The sequence below is a fragment of the Cetorhinus maximus genome, chromosome 1, assembly GCF_964194155.1.
Source record: "Cetorhinus maximus chromosome 1, sCetMax3.hap1.1, whole genome shotgun sequence".
NCBI classification, from domain to species: domain Eukaryota; kingdom Metazoa; phylum Chordata; class Chondrichthyes; order Lamniformes; family Cetorhinidae; genus Cetorhinus; species Cetorhinus maximus.
This window is the reverse complement of record NC_135879.1, coordinates 43,798,028-43,821,405: the sequence shown is the minus strand read 5'-3', so window position 1 is coordinate 43,821,405 and position 23,378 is coordinate 43,798,028. Positions and strand designations below refer to the sequence as shown.

The 23,378-nt window shown below is 47.3% G+C and overlaps 1 protein-coding gene across 1 annotated transcript in view; it reads left to right on the top strand.

The window, feature by feature from the left end:
• rxfp1 (relaxin family peptide receptor 1) overlaps nt 1-23,378 on the top strand; it is a 161,252-nt gene that overhangs the window by 94,155 nt on the left and 43,719 nt on the right. Inside the window, exons 12-13 of the mRNA XM_078552868.1 lie at nt 1,598-1,669; nt 22,841-22,912. Coding sequence (XP_078408994.1) covers nt 1,598-1,669; nt 22,841-22,912 — 144 coding nt within the window. The remainder of the gene's footprint in view (nt 1-1,597; nt 1,670-22,840; nt 22,913-23,378) is intronic.

The following is a 23,378-nucleotide window of genomic DNA, read 5'->3' as shown; positions in this document are numbered from 1 at the left end:
ACAGCGACACCAGGCTGTCTGACAGGCTGGCCAATGCACTCAATACCTATGTGTACATGTCCATCATCACCCCCCTGTATGCTGCCTCAATGCATCCTCATCTGAGTCCTTTAGTAAGCTTGCAAGCAAATCATTCCTTAACCCTGGTGTGGCTGCAGCCCACTTGCACCTGATGACTCACTATTTGATGATCCCAAACTTATAGCAGCCTTCTAGGTACATGAAGTGTCAATACCTGAGTTTGTAGGTGCGAGTGTCAGATCAAGTGGCGGGGCATCTTCAGTGGTGCTGTGTTGTTGCACACTTTCTTTCTCCTTGAGCTGCTGTGGCTGAACAGGCAGGAATTCGTGGGTGTCTGAAAGCAGGACTTCAGAAGAGGAAGGTTGATGTTAGGGTAGGAAGCACGAGATCCATGGTCACACCATCAGCAGCTTGTTCATCATGCCAAATCTCAAGAGGGTGTGCTAGGAGTTGTAAAGGCGCTAAGGCAGGAACATACCATCATCCTCAATGTCCTCAGCAATGCAGGATGCCGTGAACTATTATAACCAAGCCCATGATACTGAGCAATATCTCTTCCATAGGATACAGAGATGCAGGCATTGTGTCCCTGCCAGTTCTGCTCCCTTCTATTGTGTACCACTTTGTCTTGCAAGAGAAAGAGCAGAGTGTCAGTGATTGCCTAGCGCTGTGTTTAAGTGATGTGCTTGCTAAACTGCCGGAGGTTTGTGGAGGCATTGAATGTGTGTGAGGGTGAAATAGATTATCTGGATGTTATGATTGAGCTATTAGGGCCAGGGAGTGCTGATGGGTGAGTGATGGGAGCATGAGGCTTTGAGCAGCAAGAGAGGTTGGTGGTGTAGTGGATAAGAGATGTCTTTTGAAGAAGCATTCACTGACCTTGACTATCCACGTAAGCCATTAGACTCCTTGCAGCACTGCTGCCAGGTCCTCAAGACCAGAAACCGGGAATTGACCACCCTGGCCTCCTACCGCCACTCCCTTCTGAGTTGGTTCTCGAAGGCCTCTACAGGAGCATGATGTCTCTCCTCTACCGCTAATGCCTCCAGTACTGTATCCTCTCTCTGCCCTGGTATTCTATGTTCCATGTTTTGAATTGCAATATTATTCATTGTAATTTCCCTTTAAGAGGGATATTCAGCCTTTAAGAACAGAAAACTGCTGCACCATGAGCTCTCAGCTGTTCGGCCCCCTGCTGAACACAGAGGCAGCCAGCAGCACAGCAGATACTCAGCCCTATGCTACGATCGTGATAATGGGGTGGCAGCAACAAATCTATGTGCTGTCCACCTCCAGCAGAACCAGCACGGGCAGGTCGCAAATTCCCACCCAATGCCCATAAACAGGGCAAGCCAATTTTTAGCCCTTGGTTTTGAGCCTTATCTAAGGAAGATGATGAAAATTGGTATAATGATAGTCTCACTTAGATTTATGACAAGTGAAAGTTACACTTGTGTTCACTGGAAAGCAGACTGAATTCATGACTTATGTTATCCATAAATGCTCTAGGTTTCTTACTGACATGTCTCATTATATCTTATTGAAACTGATATGACCTTTTTGTCTGTTTCTACAGGGACTTGTCTTTAAACAGGATTGAAGAATTGCCGCACAATCTTTTTAAGCAACTCAGAGAACTGCTGCAACTGTAATCTCACTATTAATGATATTTATATGCTAACTATTTCACACCTTGCATGCCGAAGTTAGAATTATGTTATTTCTTATTTATATTACCAAAAAAGAAAAATGACTGCCTTTACAAGTTGATGTTTTCAGATATGGGTGAATTAATATTAAAATGGAATGTTAATGATACAAACACTGCTGGCAAACATTGGAAATCTACCAACCCTATGAAAAGTTACATGGGCCTGAATTTTTCAGATGGCGGGGTTTCCCTTCCTGCCATCTGAAGAGTCCCCACCGACTCCGAGTGCCCTGCAGCCATTTCATATTTGGGTGAGCGTTAAGTTGCTGCAGGCGGGACTTCCGCACCTCACTCGGGCTCTGATTGGCCGGCAGCTCTCCAGCCCCTGCAGTAACAAGAGTTAACAGTGGACCGAAGGGGAACTTCAGGAAGAAGCCTGAGCCTAAGGCCCGGGTACAGAGGACAAGGTGAGTTTAAGGGATCCCAGGGCAGGAAGGGTAGGGAAGGCCTGGTGGGGTGCGGTGTCGGGGGAAAGGCCGGGGGCAGGGGTGGGGGGGGGTGGAGGACGGTCCAGCAGCCACAGGGCCTTTAAGGGGTGGGGTGCCAGCAGTCAGAAGGGGGCTTCTGATAGAGGCGCCACCATCCCCACTACCTTCCTGCCCAAGATCTAAGCCCGTTCTCTTTCAGGCTTCCCCCACACCGGGTCATTCCTCCCACCAGCTTAAAAATTGAGGCTGAGCAGGAAACAGCCCTTAAGGGTCTCAATTTGGGCATGGGTAGGCATCCCATTGGAGACCTTGCCCGCCCCAGCGTAAAATCGCTGCGATGTTGATGCGGGCGGGAACCCAGAAGGAATTTCACATCCCCCTCCCCCACCCCCCCGCCTAAACACCCGCCAGCAGGGGAGTGTGAAATTCAGGGCATAGGGTTGCAGACTCAGCTTTATATACCAGCTTCATATTCCTCTCAGGCAAGGAAGAACTGAGCTCAGCTATGCTCATCAGTACCAAATATTAACTAAGTTTTAATGCCATATAAAAGTTAACCTTGTTAACATTGTATGGTCCAAGACATATTTCAGTTATATTATACCTAAAAAAAAATTTATATTTTATATATATATTTATGAAGCTTCCATGTGGTAATATTATAAATTTCACTAGTACTGGCTGCAATTTTACTGCAGTCAATGTTGAACCTGAGGAAATCTCATCATACCTGACTAATTTTGTATCGAGGGATTTAAAACAACTTTATTATTTCATGGGATGTGGACATCCGTGGCAATGCCAGCATTTGTTGCCCATCCATAACTGCCCTTGAACTGAATGGCTTACTAGGCCATTTTGGAGGGCAGTTAAGAGTCAACCACATTGTTGTGGGTCTGGAGTCCATTCTCTCTGTATCCACTCTATCAAAACCTTTCATAATTTTGAAGACATCTATTAGGTCCCCCTCAGCCTTTTTTCAAGAGAAGAAAGACTCAGCCTGTCAATCCTTTCTTGATATGTGTACCCATGCATTTCTGGTATCATTCATACAAATCTTCTCTGTACCCTCTCCAGTGCCTCAATATCTTTTTAATAATATGGTGAGCAGAACTGAATGATTCTGTGTGATCTAACCATGGTTTGATACAGGCTTAGCATAACTTCCCTACTTTTCACTTCTATCTCTTTAGGAATAGAACCAAGTGCTTGGTCAGCTTTTTTTATGGCCTTGCTAGCCTGTGATGCAACTTTTCGTGACTGATGTACTTGTACTCCGAATTCCTTTATTTCTCTATCCCACCTAGACTTGCACCTTCCAAGTATTAGTGACTTCCTATTCTTCCTACCAAAATGTACTACCTCACACTTATCATTTGTTGCTGTCCCCCTGAGTATTGACTATACCCCACCGCCACCCCACCTCTACCCCCACTCGCTGCCCCCCCCCCCACCCCCCCCCCCCCCCCCCACCCCCCGGCAAATTGGTGTCATCCTCAAATATAGAAATTGTGTTTTTAATTCCAAGGTCCAAATCATTAATTTAAATTATGTGTGGAATACCACCTCCCACCATCTGCCACTCTAACTAACTACCCTTACTCTCACTCTCAGCTTTATCTCTTGAAGTCAGCTAGTAATCCATTCTGCTGCTTGTGCCCAACTCCATATTCTCTAATCTTATTCATTAGCCTATTATGGGACACATTATCGAAAGCCTTTTGGAAACCTAAATAAATTACATTTACCGCATTACCATTGTCTACTCTCTCTGTTACCTCCTCAAAAAAATCAAGAAGGTTGTGCAAGCAAGATTTTCCCTTTTGAAATCCATGCTGACCATTCATTACTATATTTCTCATTTCTAGATGTTCTTCTATTTTCTCCTTTAGCAGGGATTCCATTATTTTTCCTATCGGGGGTGTTTAAGCTGACTGGTCTATAATTCCTTGAGCCTTTCTGTCCCCTTTCTTAAATACAGGAATGACATTAGCTATCCACCACTCTTCTGACACTACACCTGTTTTTAAAGAATAATTAAATACTTGTGGTAGTGCCTCTGTTATATTTCTGGATTCTTCTAAAATGTGCTGGTGCAATCCATCTGGACCTGGGTTTTATCCTCTTTGAGTATGATTCATTTATTCAATACATCCCTTTTTTAATTTAAATGCACTTATCTCATTGCTCATTGCAAATAGAGGAACACTGATGGCAATCCAAGCAGATCAAGCTGCTACATGCACATCTGTCTGTACTTACACACCTATATCTGCAGACAGAGGTGAAATGTCACACCTGAAAGATGAATCGTGCTAGTTGGAATGCCCAAAAACAGCCGCATCTGCATATTCTGATGGTACCATTAAGTTACGTAAACATCTAATTGTAACGTTGGATGCTTCTTCAAGATTACCCATCATACTGTGTCCTGGCTTCAATAGCTTTGCATGAGTCAATGATCAAGACTTAACCTGTTCTGATGAAGAGTCATACGGATTCTAAACGTTAACTGTATTCCTCTCCGCAGATGCTGTCAGACCTGCTGAGTTTTTCCAGCTATTTTTGATTTTGTTTCAGATTTCCAGCAGCCGCAGTATTTTGCTTTTATCAAGACTTAACGTTAGTTTATTGACTTCTCAAGATACTGCAATGCTGCAATTTTCAACTATGAAAATGTTTTTGTGCACTCCTGGATGGTCCTCAACATTCTACTCTCCATAAACTTTGCTGCTCTTGTCTTAACTCACACCAAGTCCTGTTCATCCTTCTGCCCATTGGCTCAGGTTCAAGCAACGTCTTCATTTTAAAATTCTCATCCTTGTTTTCAAATCCCATCATGGCTTTGCCCCTCCATATCTCTGCAATCTCCTTCAGCCCCACAGCCCTCTGAGATATATGCGCCTAGCTAATTCTAGACTCTTGAGCATCCTCAATTTTAATCGCTCCACCATTGGTTGCCATGTCTTCAGCTGCCTAGGCCCTAGGCTTCAGAATTCCTTCTATACATCTCTTCACCTCTTTATCTCATTTTCCTCCTTTAAGACACTCCTTAAAACCTATCTCACTGACCAAGCTTTTGGTCATCTGATCTAATATCTGCTTAAGTAGTTGGTTGTAGCCTTTTGTTTTATAATGCTTCTGTGAAGTACCTTGGGATGTTTTAATACATCAAAGAGGCTTTACAAATATAAGTTATTGTTGGCAGGGCACAGTTTCTCTCAGAATCACCTCAAGTAGCATCTTCACTTCAGCAGCTGTCAAACAGGCTGCCTAGTGCTGGGCTGCTCTGTTAATTGCCTAAAAACTCATGTCTACATGTCCTTGACCCTGATGGTTAGAGAGGTAGATCAGGGAGGCTGGAGCGGGAATGAGGTGTAGCAGTTGGGAAATCAGAGGTACGGATTTCCCAGGGGTTCTGCCAAATTTAACAGCCAGGACCACTTCTGAGTTTTTTGACCCCACTTCCTGGTCGAAATCCAGCCTGACTGACAGTTGGGTGGGGAGAACTGTGGTGCCAGCTCACAGCCGGTGACCAGTGAGCAGGGACTGGCATCGGAGGGACATTGTAAGGGTAATGGTCGATGGATGTTTTTGCAAATGGAAAACGGTTTCCAGTGGCGTTTCACAGAGTTCAGTGTTGAGGCCCTTGCTGTTTGTTGTATACATTAATGATTTGGACATAAATGTGGGAGGCTTGATTGAGAAATTTGCAGATGACACAAAAATTGACCGTGTAGTTGATAGTCAAAAGGGTAGCCTCCAGAATCATGATAATGGTTTGGTTGAATGGGCAGAAAAGTGGCAAATGGAATTCAATCCAGAAAAGTGTGAGGTAGTGCATTTGGGGAGGGCAAACAAAACAAGGGAATACTCAATAAATGGGAGGATATTAAGAGGGGTTGAGGGTGCATTTCCACAGGTCCCTGAGGGTGGCAGGACAGGTGGATAAGGTGGTAAAAAAAGCGTATGGGATGCTTTCCTTTATTGGACGAGGTATTGAATACAAAAGTAGGGATGTAATGATGGAACTGTATAAAACTCTGGTTAGGCCACAGTTGGAATTTTGTGTACAGTTCTGGTCACCACATCACAGGAAGGACATAATTGCTTTGGAGAGAGTACAGAGGAGATTTACAAGAATGCCGCCAGGGCTTGAAAATTGCAGCTTTGAGAAAAGATTGGATAGGCTAGGGTTGTTTTCCTTAGAACAGTGGAGGGTTGAGGAGTGACCTAATTGAGGTGTACAAAATTATGAGGGGCCTAGATAGGGTAGACAGGAAAGGCTTGTTTCCCCAACTGAGGGGTCAGTTACCAGGGGGCATAGATTTAAGGTGATTAGTAGAAGGATTAGAGGGGACATGAGGAAAAACATTTTCACCCAGAGGGTGGCGGGTGTCTGGAATTCACTGCCTAAATCGGTGGTTGAGGCTGAAACACTCAACTCATTTAAAAGGTACCTGGATCTGCATCTGAAGCACTGTAACCTGCAAGACTACAGACCAGGTGCTGGAAAGTGGGATTAAAATAAGATAGCTGCAATGTTCCAGTGAAGCTCAACGCAAACTGGAGGAACAGCACCTCATCTTCCAGCTAGGCACTTTACAGCCTTCCAGACTGAATATTGAGTTCAACAATTTTAGATCATGAACTCTCTCCTCCATCCCCACCCCCTTTCCGATCCCCCCTTTTTTTCCAATAATTTATATAGATTTTTCTTTTCCCACCTATTTCCATTATTTTTAAATGTATTTCCATTCATTGTTTTATCTCTACCTTTTAGCCTATTTCGATTCCTTCCCTTCACCCCACCCCACCCCCAATAGGGCTATCTGTACCTTGCTTGTCCTGCTTTCTACCTTTAATTAGCACATTCCTTAGATAATATCACCACCTTCAACACCTCTTTGACCTTTTGTCTGTGACATCTTTTGGCTATCTCCACCTATCACTGGCCCTCTATCCAGCTCTACTTGTCCCAACCCCCCTTAAACCAGCTTATATTTCACCTCTCTTCTATTTTTACTTAGTTCTGTTGAAGAGTCATACGGACTCAAAATGTTAACTGTGTTCCTCTCTGCAGATGCTGCCAGACCTGCTGAGTTTTTCCAGGTATTTTTATTTTTGTTTTGGATTTCCAGGATCCGCAGTTTTTTGCTTTTATATTAAAATAAGATCCTTTCTTTTTCTGGCCAGCACAGACATGATGGGCCAAATGGCCTCTTTCTGTGTTGTAACTTTTCTATGGTTTTATAGTGGAGGGCCAGATTAGATTGAGGGTGTTGAAGAAGACATTATTGATGGCTGATATTAGAATAAGAAGGGTCAGAGAAGACATTGTGGAGGCCAGAATTAGATTAGGAAGAGTGGCACAGAACATTGGGCAGGGCCAGAATTAAATCCAGGTCAAAAAGAACACTAGGGTGGGTTGGGGGGGGATAGGGGTGGCTGGAAAGGAAATAAAGTGTGGGTTCCAATTGTGAGAAGGGAACTATGGTAGCTTGAGCGGGTGGGGGAAACACTTTGTTCCTCTTGGCCCTCAAGCTGCGCAGGAAATGAACTTAATGAAATAAAAACTGAAAAAGCTACAAATATCAGCAGGTCAGGTGGCACCTATGAAAGAGACATATTAATGTTTCAGATCTTTCACCAGATGGAGCCATTGACCTGGAACATTGGGCAGAATTTTCCAGTTGGCGTGCGGGGTCGGGCCCAACAGGCCCACACGTAAAATGACACATGATGACGTCAAGCGTGCATCCCGACGTCATTGCACGCCATCACAATATTCCGTTCAGCAGGCACGCGCCGGAGTCAGCTGTGCGCCCGCCGGAATGTAAACAGCCTATTAAGGCCATTAAGAAATTAATTGAACCACTTGTGAACGCTGCCCATCCAGCCTTAAGGTTGGCGGGCAGGCCAAAAGCCCAATTGGCCTTTGCATTTTTTAGGAAACCTCATCCACGAGCGGGATGAGGTTTCCTGAAGCTTTTATTAAATAAATAAGTAAAATTTCTTAAATATAAAAATATGTCCCCACTCGTGTGACAGTCACGAGGGGACATGTTTAAATAATTTTTTTAATAATTTCTTTAATTATTTTAATATCCATTCAATCTCCCTGAGGCAGCTTTGTGCCTCAGGGAGATTGAAGCACTCTTTCGTGCGCATGTGCGAAAGAGCACAGATCCCTCCGACTCTTCCTCCTCCCCTGCCCGCACAAGTAGCGCTAAGCACTATCAGTCACATATTACGTTGTGCGGGTCCTGCATAAAATGGCGGCGCAGAGCCAATTGGGGGCGGTGATCAGCTCCGAGCCTGCCCCCGCCCACTCCCCCCCAGCCCACCCGCCATAGGAAAAATCCTGCCCATTACTTCTTTCTCTCCATGTATGAAGCCCATCCTGATAAATATTTCCAACATTTTCTGTTCTTAATTTCTGATTTCCAGCACCCTAAAGCGTTTTGCTTTTGATTTAGCTGATGGATCTGGCCATTCTCACCTCACTTTAGCAGCTGGTTTTATGAGCCTTGGGAAAAACCATCCCGGAAGGCTTTGAAAGTAAAACGCTGATTAAATTTGAGGCTCGCAGACTTATTAAAATATTTTAATACTGATCCCACTCTGTAGTCGCCCACACCCTCACCCTGCCTCGTGAAAACCTGTTTCAGTGTGGATTCCAATTCTTGAATTTTTAACCCCGTTCTCCCAACCCAGCCAATGTTCCCGCTAATTTTTCTTTGTTGCAGTACATGGTACATTCCAAGTTGCTGTACAATGGTACAACATGCAACAGCGTAGCTTACAGGGAACAATGACCTCCATCCCTCTCCCGCCACCCTGGGGAGTTAAAATTATCCCCTGAGGGCAGAATTTAACGGGGCCTCTGGGAGCGGGATACAGGGCAGTCAGCGGGGAGCGGGTGGGCATATTTAAACAGGAGCTAAAATTTTGGTTTCTTTGACATTGGGCTGAGCCCTTAAAATAAAGTCGGCAGCGTGTCAGAGCAGAGCGGACATCACGCCGCCTGATGGCGGGAACCCATTTAACATGTATTTGCATACCATGAATACTCATTAAATGGGAACTTTACCAAATTAAGCCCTACCTTCAAGATTAAGCCCGTGGCACATGGGAAGCTCATGTCTCCTGTTTTCCGACAGCTTTAAGGTGGAGTGCAGTAGGGGAGGTTGTTCAATCTCTGGATCTGAAGTGAGGACCTGTCTGTGCCTAATTCAGCAGCTTAGGTGAGGGGAGCAGGAGAAGCTGGAAGGTCCATTACAGGCAAGGATCAGGGAGGATGGTTGGGGGGGTAGGGTGTTGGTGGTCGTGACATCAAATGGTAGCGCAGCACTGGCATATTTGTGGTTGGTGGGGGCGGGAGGAGGTGTCCGAGGGGAGTAGGGTTGCCAACACTCCCAGAATGGCCGGCAGTCTCCTGGAATCAGCATCAACCTCCCAGTGGCTTTTAAAAGCAATCCTGGAGATATTAAAAGGCAAAGGTTTCACTTTTAGCCCTCCTTGCACCTGTCGCTGGAAAAAGAATGAACAAATGTTGACATAAACATAAATTCAGGTAGATAAGATTGTTTTCCTACGTTATCTTGGGAAAGACATACATTTCTGAAATGATATAATTCACCTAATTCAATGCTTAGGAAATCTCAGAGCAGTAGGTGTGACCAAGCGAGCTCAGCATCAGGGAGAGGGCGAAACCACAATTGCTGGTGCACTCTGAACACTCCTGGGCTCTACAAAGGGTGTTAGGGTGGGGCTGCAGTTCTGGCAGTTTGTGTCATAAGTAGGAACGCAAGTTTAAAACAGTTAAATATCGACATTTCAAAACATCTCAGTTCGAGTAGATCTGTCGAAGGCAAGATAGAAAGACAGACAGAGCTTTCTGCATCCATGCTAAGATCTGTTTGCCAGTTAAAAGCATGGTTTAATTATTCAGACCACTGAGTTGGGAGGGCAGTCCGAGGACTTTTATAAAGTTTAGCATCACATCAGTTGCAGTTGTTGCGAAATTTGATGCACTATTAACTCCGTCAGTGCAGTGTAAGTGTTGTTTTATTTGTCGTTTTTCTAATCTTGGGAAGTTGAACACAATTCATGTTGGAAACCACAATTAAAAGTCCTTGGGGTGGCTATTGCGGGGGAGAGAAAGAAGAAACCAAAAAGAGAAATATATGTCAAAAAGCTGAATCTGGGAGAGTGGCCAAGGGATGTGGGGTGAGATGGTGGGTTGGATGAGAAATTGGAGCCAGTGAAGAAATTCAATTTTCACTTTCCATGATGTCACTTCTGCTGATGTCTCCCAAAATGTGTCCAGCCTGAGTTGGCAACCCTAGAATGGAGCCAGGCTGAGGCCTATAAGGTGGGAACTGTCATTTGTACGTTCTGGTCCTGTGTGTCCAAGGGAGGCAACTGAACCACACATGGCAGATCAACAGTCAGGGAGGGGATATCAGACTTGATGCAGGGCAAGCCCAGCTGGAAGGAGGGCAGGTCAAGAGTCTCGGAGGGAGAATCGAGGGATACCAAGGGCAGATAAGGATGATGGAGGGAAACTTCAGGATCACGGCAGGCAGGTCAAGGGTGAGTGGGGAGGGTCGAGGGTGAAAAATAGAAGGTTGAGGGTCAGGGCAGTGGATGCAGGGTGATAATTGGAGACTCAAGGATGATTGAGGGAAGGCATAGGGTGATGTTGGAAGGGCCAAGGGCAATGGGAGGAAGCTCGAGGGTGACACAGAGGGTGGAGCTGGATGAGTTGTAGCTGCAGGATCACACTGCATTTCCATCGACAAGGGTTGCTGATATAGGTTGAGCTCACAGGAGATTAGGTTCTTGTGGGAGGAGGCCACTGTGGGATGGGAGGAGTCCTGGGTGTGGCCCATGGGAGGGTCATGCCATTGATCAACTGCAACTGTTGTATGGATGAAGGCCACTTACATAGATCTTTGTGCACAGCTCATGTCTTTGCCTGCCTTCTTCACACTATTCACTTTGTGAATTCACTATGGGTTTCATACACCCAATCTTTTTGCAACCTTGGGTAGTAGAGAAGAGGATTCACCAGAGGAGGCCCATGACCAAACAATATAGGTCACAAGACCATCAACCCATACCAGCAAAAAGGGAGGGAGGTCAGGAGAAATGCAACCAGGGACCTCATCATCGTTAATGAGCATTGGCGCATCAGCATGTGTTCAGAACGTACACCAACTATCTTCAAATGTCTGAGAGGCAATGCAAGAGATGGCCAAGACTTTCCTGGAATTGTTTACTGGCTTATGTGAGTTCTTTCAAAAAGACTTGCTGCCCAGAGGATCTGGAGGGAACCCGATGCCAGTTGCCCACAAAGTGACTGCGGTGCTGAATTTCTATGCCAGTGGATCATTCCTACTTAGGACATGTGTGGCATATCCCAGGCTGCAACATATAAATACATCAGGAGGGTGACAAATGCCCTGTTCAGAAGGACCAACAAATTCATTCAGTTCGCAACTGATGCTGATAGTCTGGCCACAATAGCAGTGGGCTTTAGGGCCATTGCACAGTTCCCACAAATGCAGGGAATAATTGACTGCACTCATGTATCCATTAGAGCTCCCTGGGAACAGCCTGCTGCATGTGTGAATTCACTTCCTTAACACTCAACTAGTCTGCAACAACAGAAAACAAATTATGTAGGTGTATACTGGTTTTCTAAAGAGCTCTCATGACCCCTATATGTTTCCCAATCATCTCCCAGAGCTTTCTGAGGCTCCAGTACAAGTGCAAAGTTGGATCCTGGATGACAAGGGCTAGGAGTGTTACACAGCACGTGGATTGACCAGGGCAATCATAGAGCAGGCCACTGGCTTGCTGAAAATCTGCTTCGCTGCCTTAACTGGTCTGGCGGAGCATTGCAATGCGCACCACAGAGGCTATCCAGGATTGTCGTAGTCTGATAAACATTGCACAAAATGGCATTTCAATGGGGAGTGGAATTGCCATGCAAGGACATGGAGGTGCTGCTCTCCTCCTCAGATGAGGATGACAGAGAGGAAAATGAGGAAGAGGTCAGAGATGATATGGCACATTTTCAAGAAGCCAGGGAGAGGAGAGACATGCCAGGCTGTCAGAGACATCCTCATCTTTAATCGATTGTGCAGGAATGAGCACCTACCCACCCAGTATTATATCACCTGCAAACCGTTGCCTACTCTGAATGTGCGCCCATCTCTGCCTGCCTTCACCCAGGGAGGAGGTGGAGGCAGGCTGCTAAGAGCGATGCCCTGTTACTTCTGATGACCTTGGTGACTGCCTTTGGGTGTGCCAAGACATTGAGGGTTCCAGCCTGCTGGGGCAGCAGGGGCACCCTCCTTTCCTTTGTGTACTGGAGGCTCTGGGGTCACCAGCAGAGGGGATATTGAGCAACTGCTCACCCTGGAAGTGCCGTAAGAGGACATCGCCGGGGCCACAAGCTGGCACTCCTCCTTCCTCTTGGTGCACGATGGCACCTACATGTATCCCTGAGGGGAAGGGACACCTGGAAGGAGGTCCAGGTGCCTCATCCCCCTCTTGTTTAACCACTGCTTCACTGAGCCTGTGGCCAGAGCAACAGAATGCAGGTCTTTGCGCATTTGGGTTGTATGATAAGCCTGGCTTTCCAACCAGGTCACCGACCTCTCCATGGAGGAAGCCATGTGCTCACATTCTAGCAGAACTCAAGGCTTATATGGACACCTCCACTGTCCATGCAACGTTCCACAATAGTCTCTAAGACCTCTGCCAGATGTCCCCCTGCCTGTCTCTGCATCTCCAGCAGGCTTATTGTGGTCAAGACCAGCGGACTGTCATCAACCTAGGGCTCAAGATGGGCCTGATCCCCAACTGTCCTCCCACTGTTGGGGACCTCAGATGACAAACCCCCCCTCGCATGTGCCCTCCAAGACTCATGTGAATGTAACTGCGCTGGTGGAAGATGAGGGAGAGGCAGATGGCGGTGCATCCTTTGGGTGTTTTAGGTCTTCATCCTCAGAAGTGGAGTTGTTGCTTTCTTCTATGGCTTGGGTCTTCGTACACTATGGCCACGACCTTCAGTGGTGAAAAAAAGGAAACACATTAAGAAGAAGCTCAGTCATGCGTGTGTCTAGTGTGCCCATGTCTCAACATACTGACCCCACATTCTAACTGGTACCCAATCGCTTAATCTTGCACAACTATCACACGGTCTGGCCCTATTGCCATCCTGAAGATAACCATGCATTTTCCAGCCTGGCCTCTCTCTCACTTGCAAAATTCCATTGTTTGATACTCTCGTGAAAGGTCTTTTGATGCAAAGCCACACTGCCATTCACCCTGGCGGATCGCAGGAGCTTATTGACCCTTTTGCAGCACCGGACCCATATTCATGGCTGGACCCCATGGCGGCTCACCCCCTCTGCAATCTCCATCCTGGCCACCTTGGTCAAGCGGGAGGACCTTCTATTGCCACCCCTGGGGAAGAGCACCCAAGACTGTTCCCAGATGGCCCGGAGGAAAAGCTGCAGAGAGGCAATGTTGAACCATGAGGCCGCTCTTCATCCATATACTGGCATGTTGCTGATGTGGGGGTGAGGGGGCTGGGCGGGGAAGTGAGGGGGGTGGTCCAAGAAGAGGATTGCTGTGGAAGAGTGGGGAGAGTAAGGGGGTCCAAGAAGCCGATTGTTGTAGAGGAGAGCGGGCAGTGCGAGAGATCCGGGAACATGAGTGCTATAGAGGAGAGGGGGGAATGAAGGGTGTTAATTCACAAAAGCTGTCAAGAGGAGCAGAGGCAGTGGCCAGTGGTTCCCTGGCCCTCCAGGTAAAAGATCTTGCTGCCAACTTCCAACTAATTCTCCCTGCCTGGAGAGACTGGATGCTTGCAGAGTGGGACTTTTAAATCCTGTCCTGAACTGAAATTGAGGCAGGTGTCAGCGGGGGCAGATTCGCACATGCCCACTGCACACACTTACAATTTGCATCATAATTACGTACATTGCAGCTCCATCGGGGGCTACGCTCTTCTGATTAAATTCTGCCCTTTTTTTCCATTCACTTGGTTTTTTTGCCTGTCACTTTTTATTCCTCCCCCTTCATTCTTGATCAGGTTGCCAATAGGTTGAAAATAGGCACTCTCAGTGATGATGTGGACATATGGCCAGAAGCTCTTGAGTTTCAAACAGACGGGCTTAATTTCAGACTTGCCAGGGAGAGGGATGAAATTAAGTAGTATATAAAACTATAGGTAGCTTGGAGCTGAGACCGAAAGCAATCGGTGGAATCATCCCAGATTTGCATTAATTGTGGGAGCGGGTGGGTAAAATGCCAGCCGCAATGCCAGCTTTTCACGCCATATCATCCCAAATTCACCACATTAATTATGCATTCCCGGAAAACATGCCGTTTCGATGGCGGGCGGGCTCTCATTCACACATCCACAGGGACATCACCTCGCCACTTCAAGCCGGGCGCCATATATAAAGCTTCAGCCCAGGATTGTTGCATGGAAGACATAGCCCTGAAAGGCAAAAAGACTGCAGCCCCCAGGTTTAATGATGCGCTCCCTTGTGCGCCTTTTGGATGCTGCAGAGGCCTGCTGTGATGTCCTCTACCCTCACTCTGGCCGCAGGATGGGCAGCAACATCACCAATCCAGCTTGGGAGGCGGTGGTCAGCGCCAACACCCTGCAAAAGAGTACAGCCACCCAGTGCAGCAAGAGGATGAATGATCTTCTTCGTTCCACCAGTGTAAGTCACAGTTCTCATCACCCTCAACTCACACACTCATAAACCCATCACACATCCACAGGGACTTCATTCATTGCCAGTTCAAGGGACATCAGCAGTCATTCTCCCACACACGCCTTCATTGTCCTCATCCCATCCATGGCACCCACTCAGCCCCCAAACATGTCAGGCATACTTATCATCTGGCCTGGCAGGCATCCTGCTTACACTTTCTCCATCTCTATTATGCAGGACAAGCTGGCACACAACAAGAGGGAGAGGTCGCAAACTGGTGGAGGAATGTCTGAAATCAAGATCCTCCTGGAAACACAGTCATCCACTGGCCAGTGAAAATCTGGACCATTCCTGTGCTGACGGTGAGGTTGGCGCTGCTCTACCAATTGAGGACCCAGCAGTGCAATATCCATTAGACAACTATCCTGTGAGTGATGTGTCCTGTATCACAGGCCACTGCCATGCACTAATTATCTCCCCTTGCTATCGCAGGCACATCTGGGAAACAGCCAACAGAGTCCACAACCCAGGGCCTCCAATCAAGCCCCAAAGAAAACTCTGAAGAGGAATCGGAAGGAACCCTACTTGAAGTTCCTCCACCAGCGCAAAGACACACACCTCAGTGGGACCAAGCTTTACAGCAGCCTTGGAGTCACAATCTGGTGAGCCCCTCACACTTTCTGATCCACAGCAGGTGGCGGCAGGGACTTACCAGGTTTGCACTACTTGGAGGATTGCTGGAGGCCAGAGATTTGCTGAGTCTGAGTCAGATGACGATCCTCTGGACTCGGTCATGTCTCAGTTGCGGGAGCGGCAAAGGCATGCTCGGGCACATCAGGAAAGGATGTCCGCTGCGCTCCTCAGATTGCAAGGCACGATAGAAGAGGTGATCGCACCAGCAGTCCAACACACCGAGGTCAACACTGGTAGGATGGCAGCCGCCATGGAGACCTTGATCCAGGACTTCGCGCCTGCACTGCTGCACAGGCTGAACTCCATCACCGACGCCATAGTTGGCCTCCAACAGTGTGTACATGAGAGGCAGCTCGATCTCACTCCAGCTTCCCTTTCTCCTCAAGGAGTCAGCCAGGGGCCCTTGGGTACCCATAGGGAGGAGGATCAGCAGGGGCACACCCGGGGCCATCCACCCAGGTGACTCCGGAAGTGTGCAGCCCATCCGAACCCACTCTCCCTGTAACCCCAGCAGCTCCAGCTCCACAACTCAAAGAGGGAGCCACTGCCACACAGCAAGACCCCCAGAGCAGGGCAGGGCCCTCTAGGTCTCAGCCTTCCAGGGGACGCCCATCACTGTCATCACAGATAGGGCATAGCAGTCAGCAGGCTGCCTCTACCTCTGCTGTAGATGTCTGGGGAGCACCAAGATGTAGTGGCATAGCCTGGGCACGGGTGTTAATCACTTGTACATAATGTTCACTATTATAAATAAACTCTCAACAATGTTTCCCTGCCAATGGCTCCTTGTTCTGATGAGCAGTGTTCCTGTCACTCAGATGTGAAACCTTTCTGCACGAGATAAAGGCAGGTGTCTCAGTCCAGGGCCTCTTCCCTGTGCTTTGTGCAGCCTTCGGACCAAAGTGATGGTCCGGCCCCACACTCCCTGGACACATCACTGATGCCTGCACCTCGATGGTGCTTGTCGTTGCTGCCAGAATGTTGTGGGCAGGCGCCACAGAGTTCCGTCATTCTCTCTGTGTGTTCCCAGCACCTTTAAGGTGGGGCTGGGCCCCATCTCTTCAGCATCTGTGAGCAGTGACACTGCGCACCTGAAGGGGTCAGATGCTGAAGGCAGATAAAGGATCAGATGTATCTAAAGTTTCATGGCTGCATCTCCATGATATGACCCTGATCACAGAGCGCAAGCGAGCTGCCCTTGGCCAGACAACAGTTAAATATTCACAAAGGCTATGTGAAGATCTATGGAGTGTCCTCACTGCATGTCATCATCATCTTCCTGCAATCAAGCAACTATTAGGGCCTCCACTGCGTCTCCATGAGCATTATCACAAAGGGTATGTGTGCTACCATAAGCCAGACTGGCAGCTTATGTTCACAGGTGCATTGTGAGGATCTTATGGTGTCTCCTCACTGCATGTCATCTTCATCCTCCACAAATCTAGCAGCTATGAGGGACTCCTGAGCGCGCCTGCCTCGTCTAGCCAGTGTGAGGGCCTCATCACAGTCATTGTTTGTTCGAGGACCCCCTCACCCTCATCCCCATCGACATCCTCCTCATGAGAGGAGACCTCCAGCTCCTCCGTGTCCTCCTCAGCCAGCTCCTCTCCCCATTGCAGCGCCAGGTTGCAAAGGGTGCAGCAGGTGATGATGATGCGTGACACCGTCTGTGGACTATATTGCAGGGCTCCACCAGACCAGTCCAGGCACCAAATCTTATTTTTAGCATCCCGATGGTTTGCTCCACCAAGTTGCGAGTTGCTGCATGAGCCTCATTATAGCGTCGCTCTGCTGCAGTCTGAATCGCTGCACAGGTGTCATCAGCCACGGCCTCTGCGGGTAGCCCTTGTCCCCCAGGAGCCAACATTACAGCCTCTGTGGACCCTGGAAGACGTCAGGGATCTGTGACCAATTGAGAATGTAGGAGTCATGGACACTCCCTGGAAACTGTACACAGACCTGCAGGTTACATTTGTGGTGGTTGCACACCAGCTGCACATCAGCAAATGGAAGCCCTTGTAGTTGATGTAATTGACCGTGTGTTGCGATGGAAATCTGAGCACCACGTGAGTGCAGTCGATCGCACCCTGCACTTGTGGGAAACCTGAGATCTGGACGAATCTAATTGCTCTTGCACCTTAGCTCTCCTGGTCCAGAGCGAAATGCGCCAAGTTGTGTGCCCTCATGAAGATGGTATCTGTGGGTGGAGGCTTGTGTTACTCCACAGAGGTCACCTGTGGAGCCCTGAAAGCAGCCACCAGCATAAAAATTGAACACCATAGTCACTCTCACAGCCACTGGCAGTGGATGTCCTCCATGTCCCCATGGTGCCAAATCCTGCAGTAGCTGGCAGATGTGACCGACTAGTTCCCTAGACAAGCGCAGTCTTTGGTGACACTGGTTCTCGGTCATCTGCAGGGATGAAAGGCAGCGTCCATAGACCCTGGGTCTAGGTAGGCGCCGATCAGCAACAGCTCGCAGTGGCTTTTCAGCTGTGTGTGCGGGAGCTCAAGCCGTCCCTTCTTCCTGAGGGTGCTGCTCCTCTCTCTGCGCAGCCAGGTGCCTCCATCGCTCTCTTCTCCTTCATCTCTGCTTACAGCTAGTTCACTAGGCTCCATGCTCCCAATGTACTCCTCCTGCAGGATGTGAGGGACATGTGGGTTAGCTTGGGTGTTCTAGGAACCTCTCTTGGTTAAGTCTGAAGGTCCCTTAACGCATCCCAGAGAGTGCTGGCCAGAGTTTAGTGTGCTGCATGGCTGCCCAAAATGCCACCCATCTCTGCCCCACTGCCCCTGACCATTTGGTGGCAGCTTTGCCCACTGGACTGCGTGCTGTGCTCTCAGCTCAGGCACAGGCATTCTCCTAACCCACACTGCAAGACTGCACTGTTAGCTTGAACCATGGGGGAGACTGGTCCAAACCGGAATGCTGACATTGCAAGGAGCTGTGAGCACCTCCACCAGTGACTGCTCCACGGCCAGCTTTAGTAAGGAGATTGTACAACGTGCCCAGTCATCCATTTTGTTATGCAGTCCACTAAAACGCTCATTAGTTTGCAGTCTATGCCCGAGGGGTGAAAAGCTCTGGAGCATTTGGTGGCTCTTCGATGCCTTTGCATTGCTTGAGTGGGCAGATAAGCTAGAGGCCCAACTCTAATCATGTCAATGTGGCTGCACCTGAACTGTCTCAGCTGCGGAGGAATGGTCACTTTATACAAGGTGTCCCTAATGTGTGGCTGCTTCCCCACTACCACCACCACCCGCCCCCCGCCCCACCCCACACATGCTTGTGCACTACCTTCAACTGTTGCGCAGCTCTTGCCCCCACACCACCCCAATGTGCCTCAACCACAGGGCAGACCTTGCCCCATCCCTCCAACACACCTCAACCTTGAAGTCCAACAGATGACCAGGCGAAGCGTTGCGCAAAGATACTGTGCACTCACCTCCGGGTTCCCCGCAAAGTGCACGCCTTATATATGCTGTTGTGAAACACATCATTGTGAGTGGGCAGATGATCCAGCCGGGGGTGGGTGGGGGGGGATGATTCCAGCAGGCTAGCCTTGTAATGATATATACAGATGTACTACAACGAGGTACTGGACATCTGATGGCGGGAAACGCAGCACACCATCAACGGGCTGAGCGGATGATCGCAAACTGGTTTCACGACGTCGTAAAACAAATTTCTGGCCTTCTCGCCATATTGTCCACTCATGCCGCCAAGCATGCCCAATGCCAGCAGGCACAGAAAATTCAACCCAATGGTTTCAGTCCTCTCACTGTTCAATTGGACGAAATGTCTGCTTATCCAGTACTGGATGTCAGATAAGCAGTCTAATAACTTAGCAATAGTGGAAGAGTTGAGAGAGATGGTGTTGAGGTAAATCTGGGTGTTGCAACGTACATGTGAAAACTGTGAATTTGAATGGTGTAGCAGAGGGGCAGCGTGTAGATGAGAAATCCATACATTAAATTTTAATGGGATCTAAGTTTGCTCTTAGTGAAAAATGTAATTGAGGATATTCTAGTTGTATCATCAATGAGCTCCAAGGAAGGTGAATAAAATCTACACATTCCATGCAACCTATGCAACCAGAGCAGCAGAGAGTTGGCACAAAGTGTTTCCTTTTAGCAGTAAGTGAAAATCTTGAGTTAAGGAGTCTTTGCAGCTGGTTATGAAGAGTATTGACAGATCCCTGCTGGTAGTGGTCACTTAGTTTTTTCAGTCACCAAAAGTTACATACAGAGGGAGAACCAGAGGAGAAAAGGTATTTTAACTTAATTAATTGAACATTTTTAGTTAATGTTTTGAATATGCCACTGACTTGAGAACAAAGTTGCTCTAAAATACAAAGATCATTGAGCCTATGTAGCTTGCTCCATCCACGAGCCACATAGAAGCTGCTTTATCATGGATTCTGCGCTATTATTTAATTTCCTACAGGAAAGTTCTGCACAATTTCTCCCAGTTCTCAAAGGTAATTCAGTAAAACTCCAAAACCTCTATCAATTGTTTTACATTTATGTTACTTTACTTAGAAAGCTGGAAAAGAACCTCAGGCTCATAAAAGTGAAGTTAAAAATGCTGGGAACACTCAGCAGGTCAGGCAGTATCCAAGGAGAGAGAATCAGGGTTAATGTCATTGACCTGAAATAATGGAGACTCCAATTTTAATCCACCCCCAGCCCACCATCCCAAAACCCTCCCACCACCCCGCCCCCCTCCCCGACCAACAGCCTGGTAGAAAACATGCAGGATTGGGCAGTTAAAAGGAGGCCAGTCACTTATTCTATCTTAACCTGCTCTTTTGAGCAGATGAGCAGAACAGCCACAGGAGGGAAGTGGGGGCCTGCTTAAATTTACAGATTGGCTCCGATTATGGAAAGATTTGCATTTATATTTGCATTTCACATTGACCAGACATCTCAAAGTACTTTACAGACAGCAAAGTACTTATGAAGCGCAGTCACTGTTGGAATATAGGACACAGCAGGCAGGACTTTTTCAGATGGCAGAGAATCAGCAGGGAATGCAGCCCTGCAGCCATTTAACGCTCTATGGAGCATTAATTGGCTAGAGACGGGACTTCTGTCCCTCATTCAGGCAGAAGTCCTGCCTCAGAGAGCTGCCAGTCAATCAGAGCAGCAGCAATAGCCAGGCGTGGGACTACAAGCAGTCCCCAGATTCTAAGTTCCAGAGACCAGGACCAGGTAAGTTCAGGGCGGGGCTCACAACAGGGAGGAGAACTGAGGCCCTGATGAGGAGAAGTGGGTGGGAGTCTTGATGGAAAGATCAGTGGGGAGAGAGCACCTGTGGGAGGTTTAGGGGGTGCACCCAATGTGGAAACTGTGCCCTTGTGGGAGGAGCCCCCCCACCCCATTCCTGCCCAAGGCGTGAACAGGGTGACCTGTCAGGTCTGTCCCCTTCCCAGAACCCCCCCATGCCAGCCCAAAATCGAGGTCAGGCAGGAATCTGCCCTTAAGTGACTAATCATTGGGCCAATGATAATACTTAAGGACCTCAACTGGGGCGAGGGTAGGCCTTGCCAACCCATGTAAAATTGCAGACAGATCGGGGCCTGGCGGGAAGGCTACCTGGGGAATTTTATGGGCCCCTCCCCAGCCTGCAAACCTGCCAGTGGGTTACCATAAAATTCTGCCCATAATGTCATCCTGCTGTTGAACTCCCACCCCCACCCACCAGTTAGGTAATAGAGCTGGTCAGGTTGAGGTGGGACTCCAGGAGCACTTATTCAATTAAGACCCTCCGGTTCTCCCCAGATGCGCCACCTGCTTCAGGACTAGTATACATCATACCTGCCCTCAATTTAAAATCAGGGCCATTAACTCTGTTTCTCTCGCCACAGATGCTGCCTGTTCTGCTGACTGGCTCCAGAGTTTTCTGTTTTTATTTCATACTTCCAGCATCTGCAGTATTTTGTTTCTGTATCAAAGTAAAACTTTCATATTGATTTATGCACGCACAGATATATTAATTTCAACCTATTCCTGGGCCCAAAATGTTGTTATTGACATTCTAGCATATGTTTTAACCTCAGCATAAGAATACTCCTTCAGACAATGGCTGGGTAAGAATGTACGTTGACAGTTTTAGGCATAAGTATTGGCGAAGGTGATAAAGTATCTGAATGCATTACTGTGAGTGATTATTGAAACAGCTACAATGGATAAATATTTGGTAGAAAATATTGAAAGTTGTATTATGAAAGCAGGAAAATAGGATTAGAGTAGATACCTAGGATGCAGGGGTTATCTTACCAGGAAAGGTTGGACAGGCTAGGCCTGTATCCATTGGAGTTTAGAAGATTGAGAGGTGATCTTATTGAAACATATAAGATCCTGAGGGGACTCAACAGGTGGATGCTGAAAGGATGTTTTCCCCTTGTGGAGTAGACTAGAACTAGGGGACACAGTTTAAAAATAAGGGCTCTCCCATTTGAGACAGAGATAAGAAGAAACTTTTTCTCTCAGAGGGTTGTGAATCTTTGGAACTCTCTTCCCCAGAGAGCGGTGGAGACAGGGTCAGTGAATATTTTTAAGGCAGAGGTAGATATATTCTTGACTAACAAGGGAGTCAAAAGTTATTGGGGTAGGCAGAATGTGAGAGTTGAAGCCACAATCAAATCAGTCATGATCTAACTGAATGGCGGAGCAGATTCGAGGGGCCGAATGGCCTACTCCTGCTCCTAGTTTGTATGTACGTAGATGTATGTAGATCTGATGTGAAGCTAAAACTGGCTCAGGCACACACACAATCCCTTGGCTTTACTTTGATGTTGCACTATTTTCATTGTACAGCGAAATCACTTAAAAAGGGCCTGCTTCAAGTTACAACTAAGTAAAATGACAAGGACGTTCATTCAATTCAGTAAATAGATGCCTGTGTGTGTCATACATATAAAATCCAATTTAAAAAATTAATGGACAGAAAATTGTGGGAAAGTCAAAAAATGCACAGCTCACAAGTGACAATCTGTACCAGGAATCTACGTTCATAAAGAATATCAACTGTATAACCTGTAACCAATAAAAGGGTTCATATGCATTACCAAGCATTCCTGTCAATGTTTTATTCTCTTTTGACTCAGGTAATGAAATCACAGAAGAAACTGTTTACATGGAAGCATTTTCCTGCAGTAGCATATAATGACGAGCTTTGCACATAAAAATCTGGACATGAAAAATATAACTGGTTTCCATTTGCTGTCATTGCAGGAACATTTCTTTCAATATCATGAAGCAAATTCATGCAGATCAATTTGATTACCTGGAGAAACTAAAGTCTCTGTAAGTTCTTCCAGGACCTTCGCAATGTGGATGCTTTAATATTCAACTTAGTATTGTCATTTTTGCTGTTAATAAAAGTAATTGTTCTCATTTTGTTGTGAATTTTGCACTTATCAAATAGTGAGCCTGGGGAAATGGCGTTCTGCCTCGGTGTCCTCCAGGGAAATTGTGTAGCCAGCTGTTTGCAGCCAGAGTGATGGCGGGAAACTGGTAGAACTCACACAGAATTTCAGGGCTCCGGTGCCCCATCAAGAACTCCTGGGGCACTCTGTCCCACAACACCCACACATTCAGCCTTTTAGAGCTACTTTGTATTAAGTCCTATTTCTTGAGGCCTCTTATTGAGATTTTCAACTTAGCGTCAATTTGGGGTCAGTTTACAATAGATTTCTATACAGTGTGTAACTTTAGCAGGAAACCATGCTTCAGAGAAAGAATTAAAACTTCTAGTAAATTAATTTTGTTA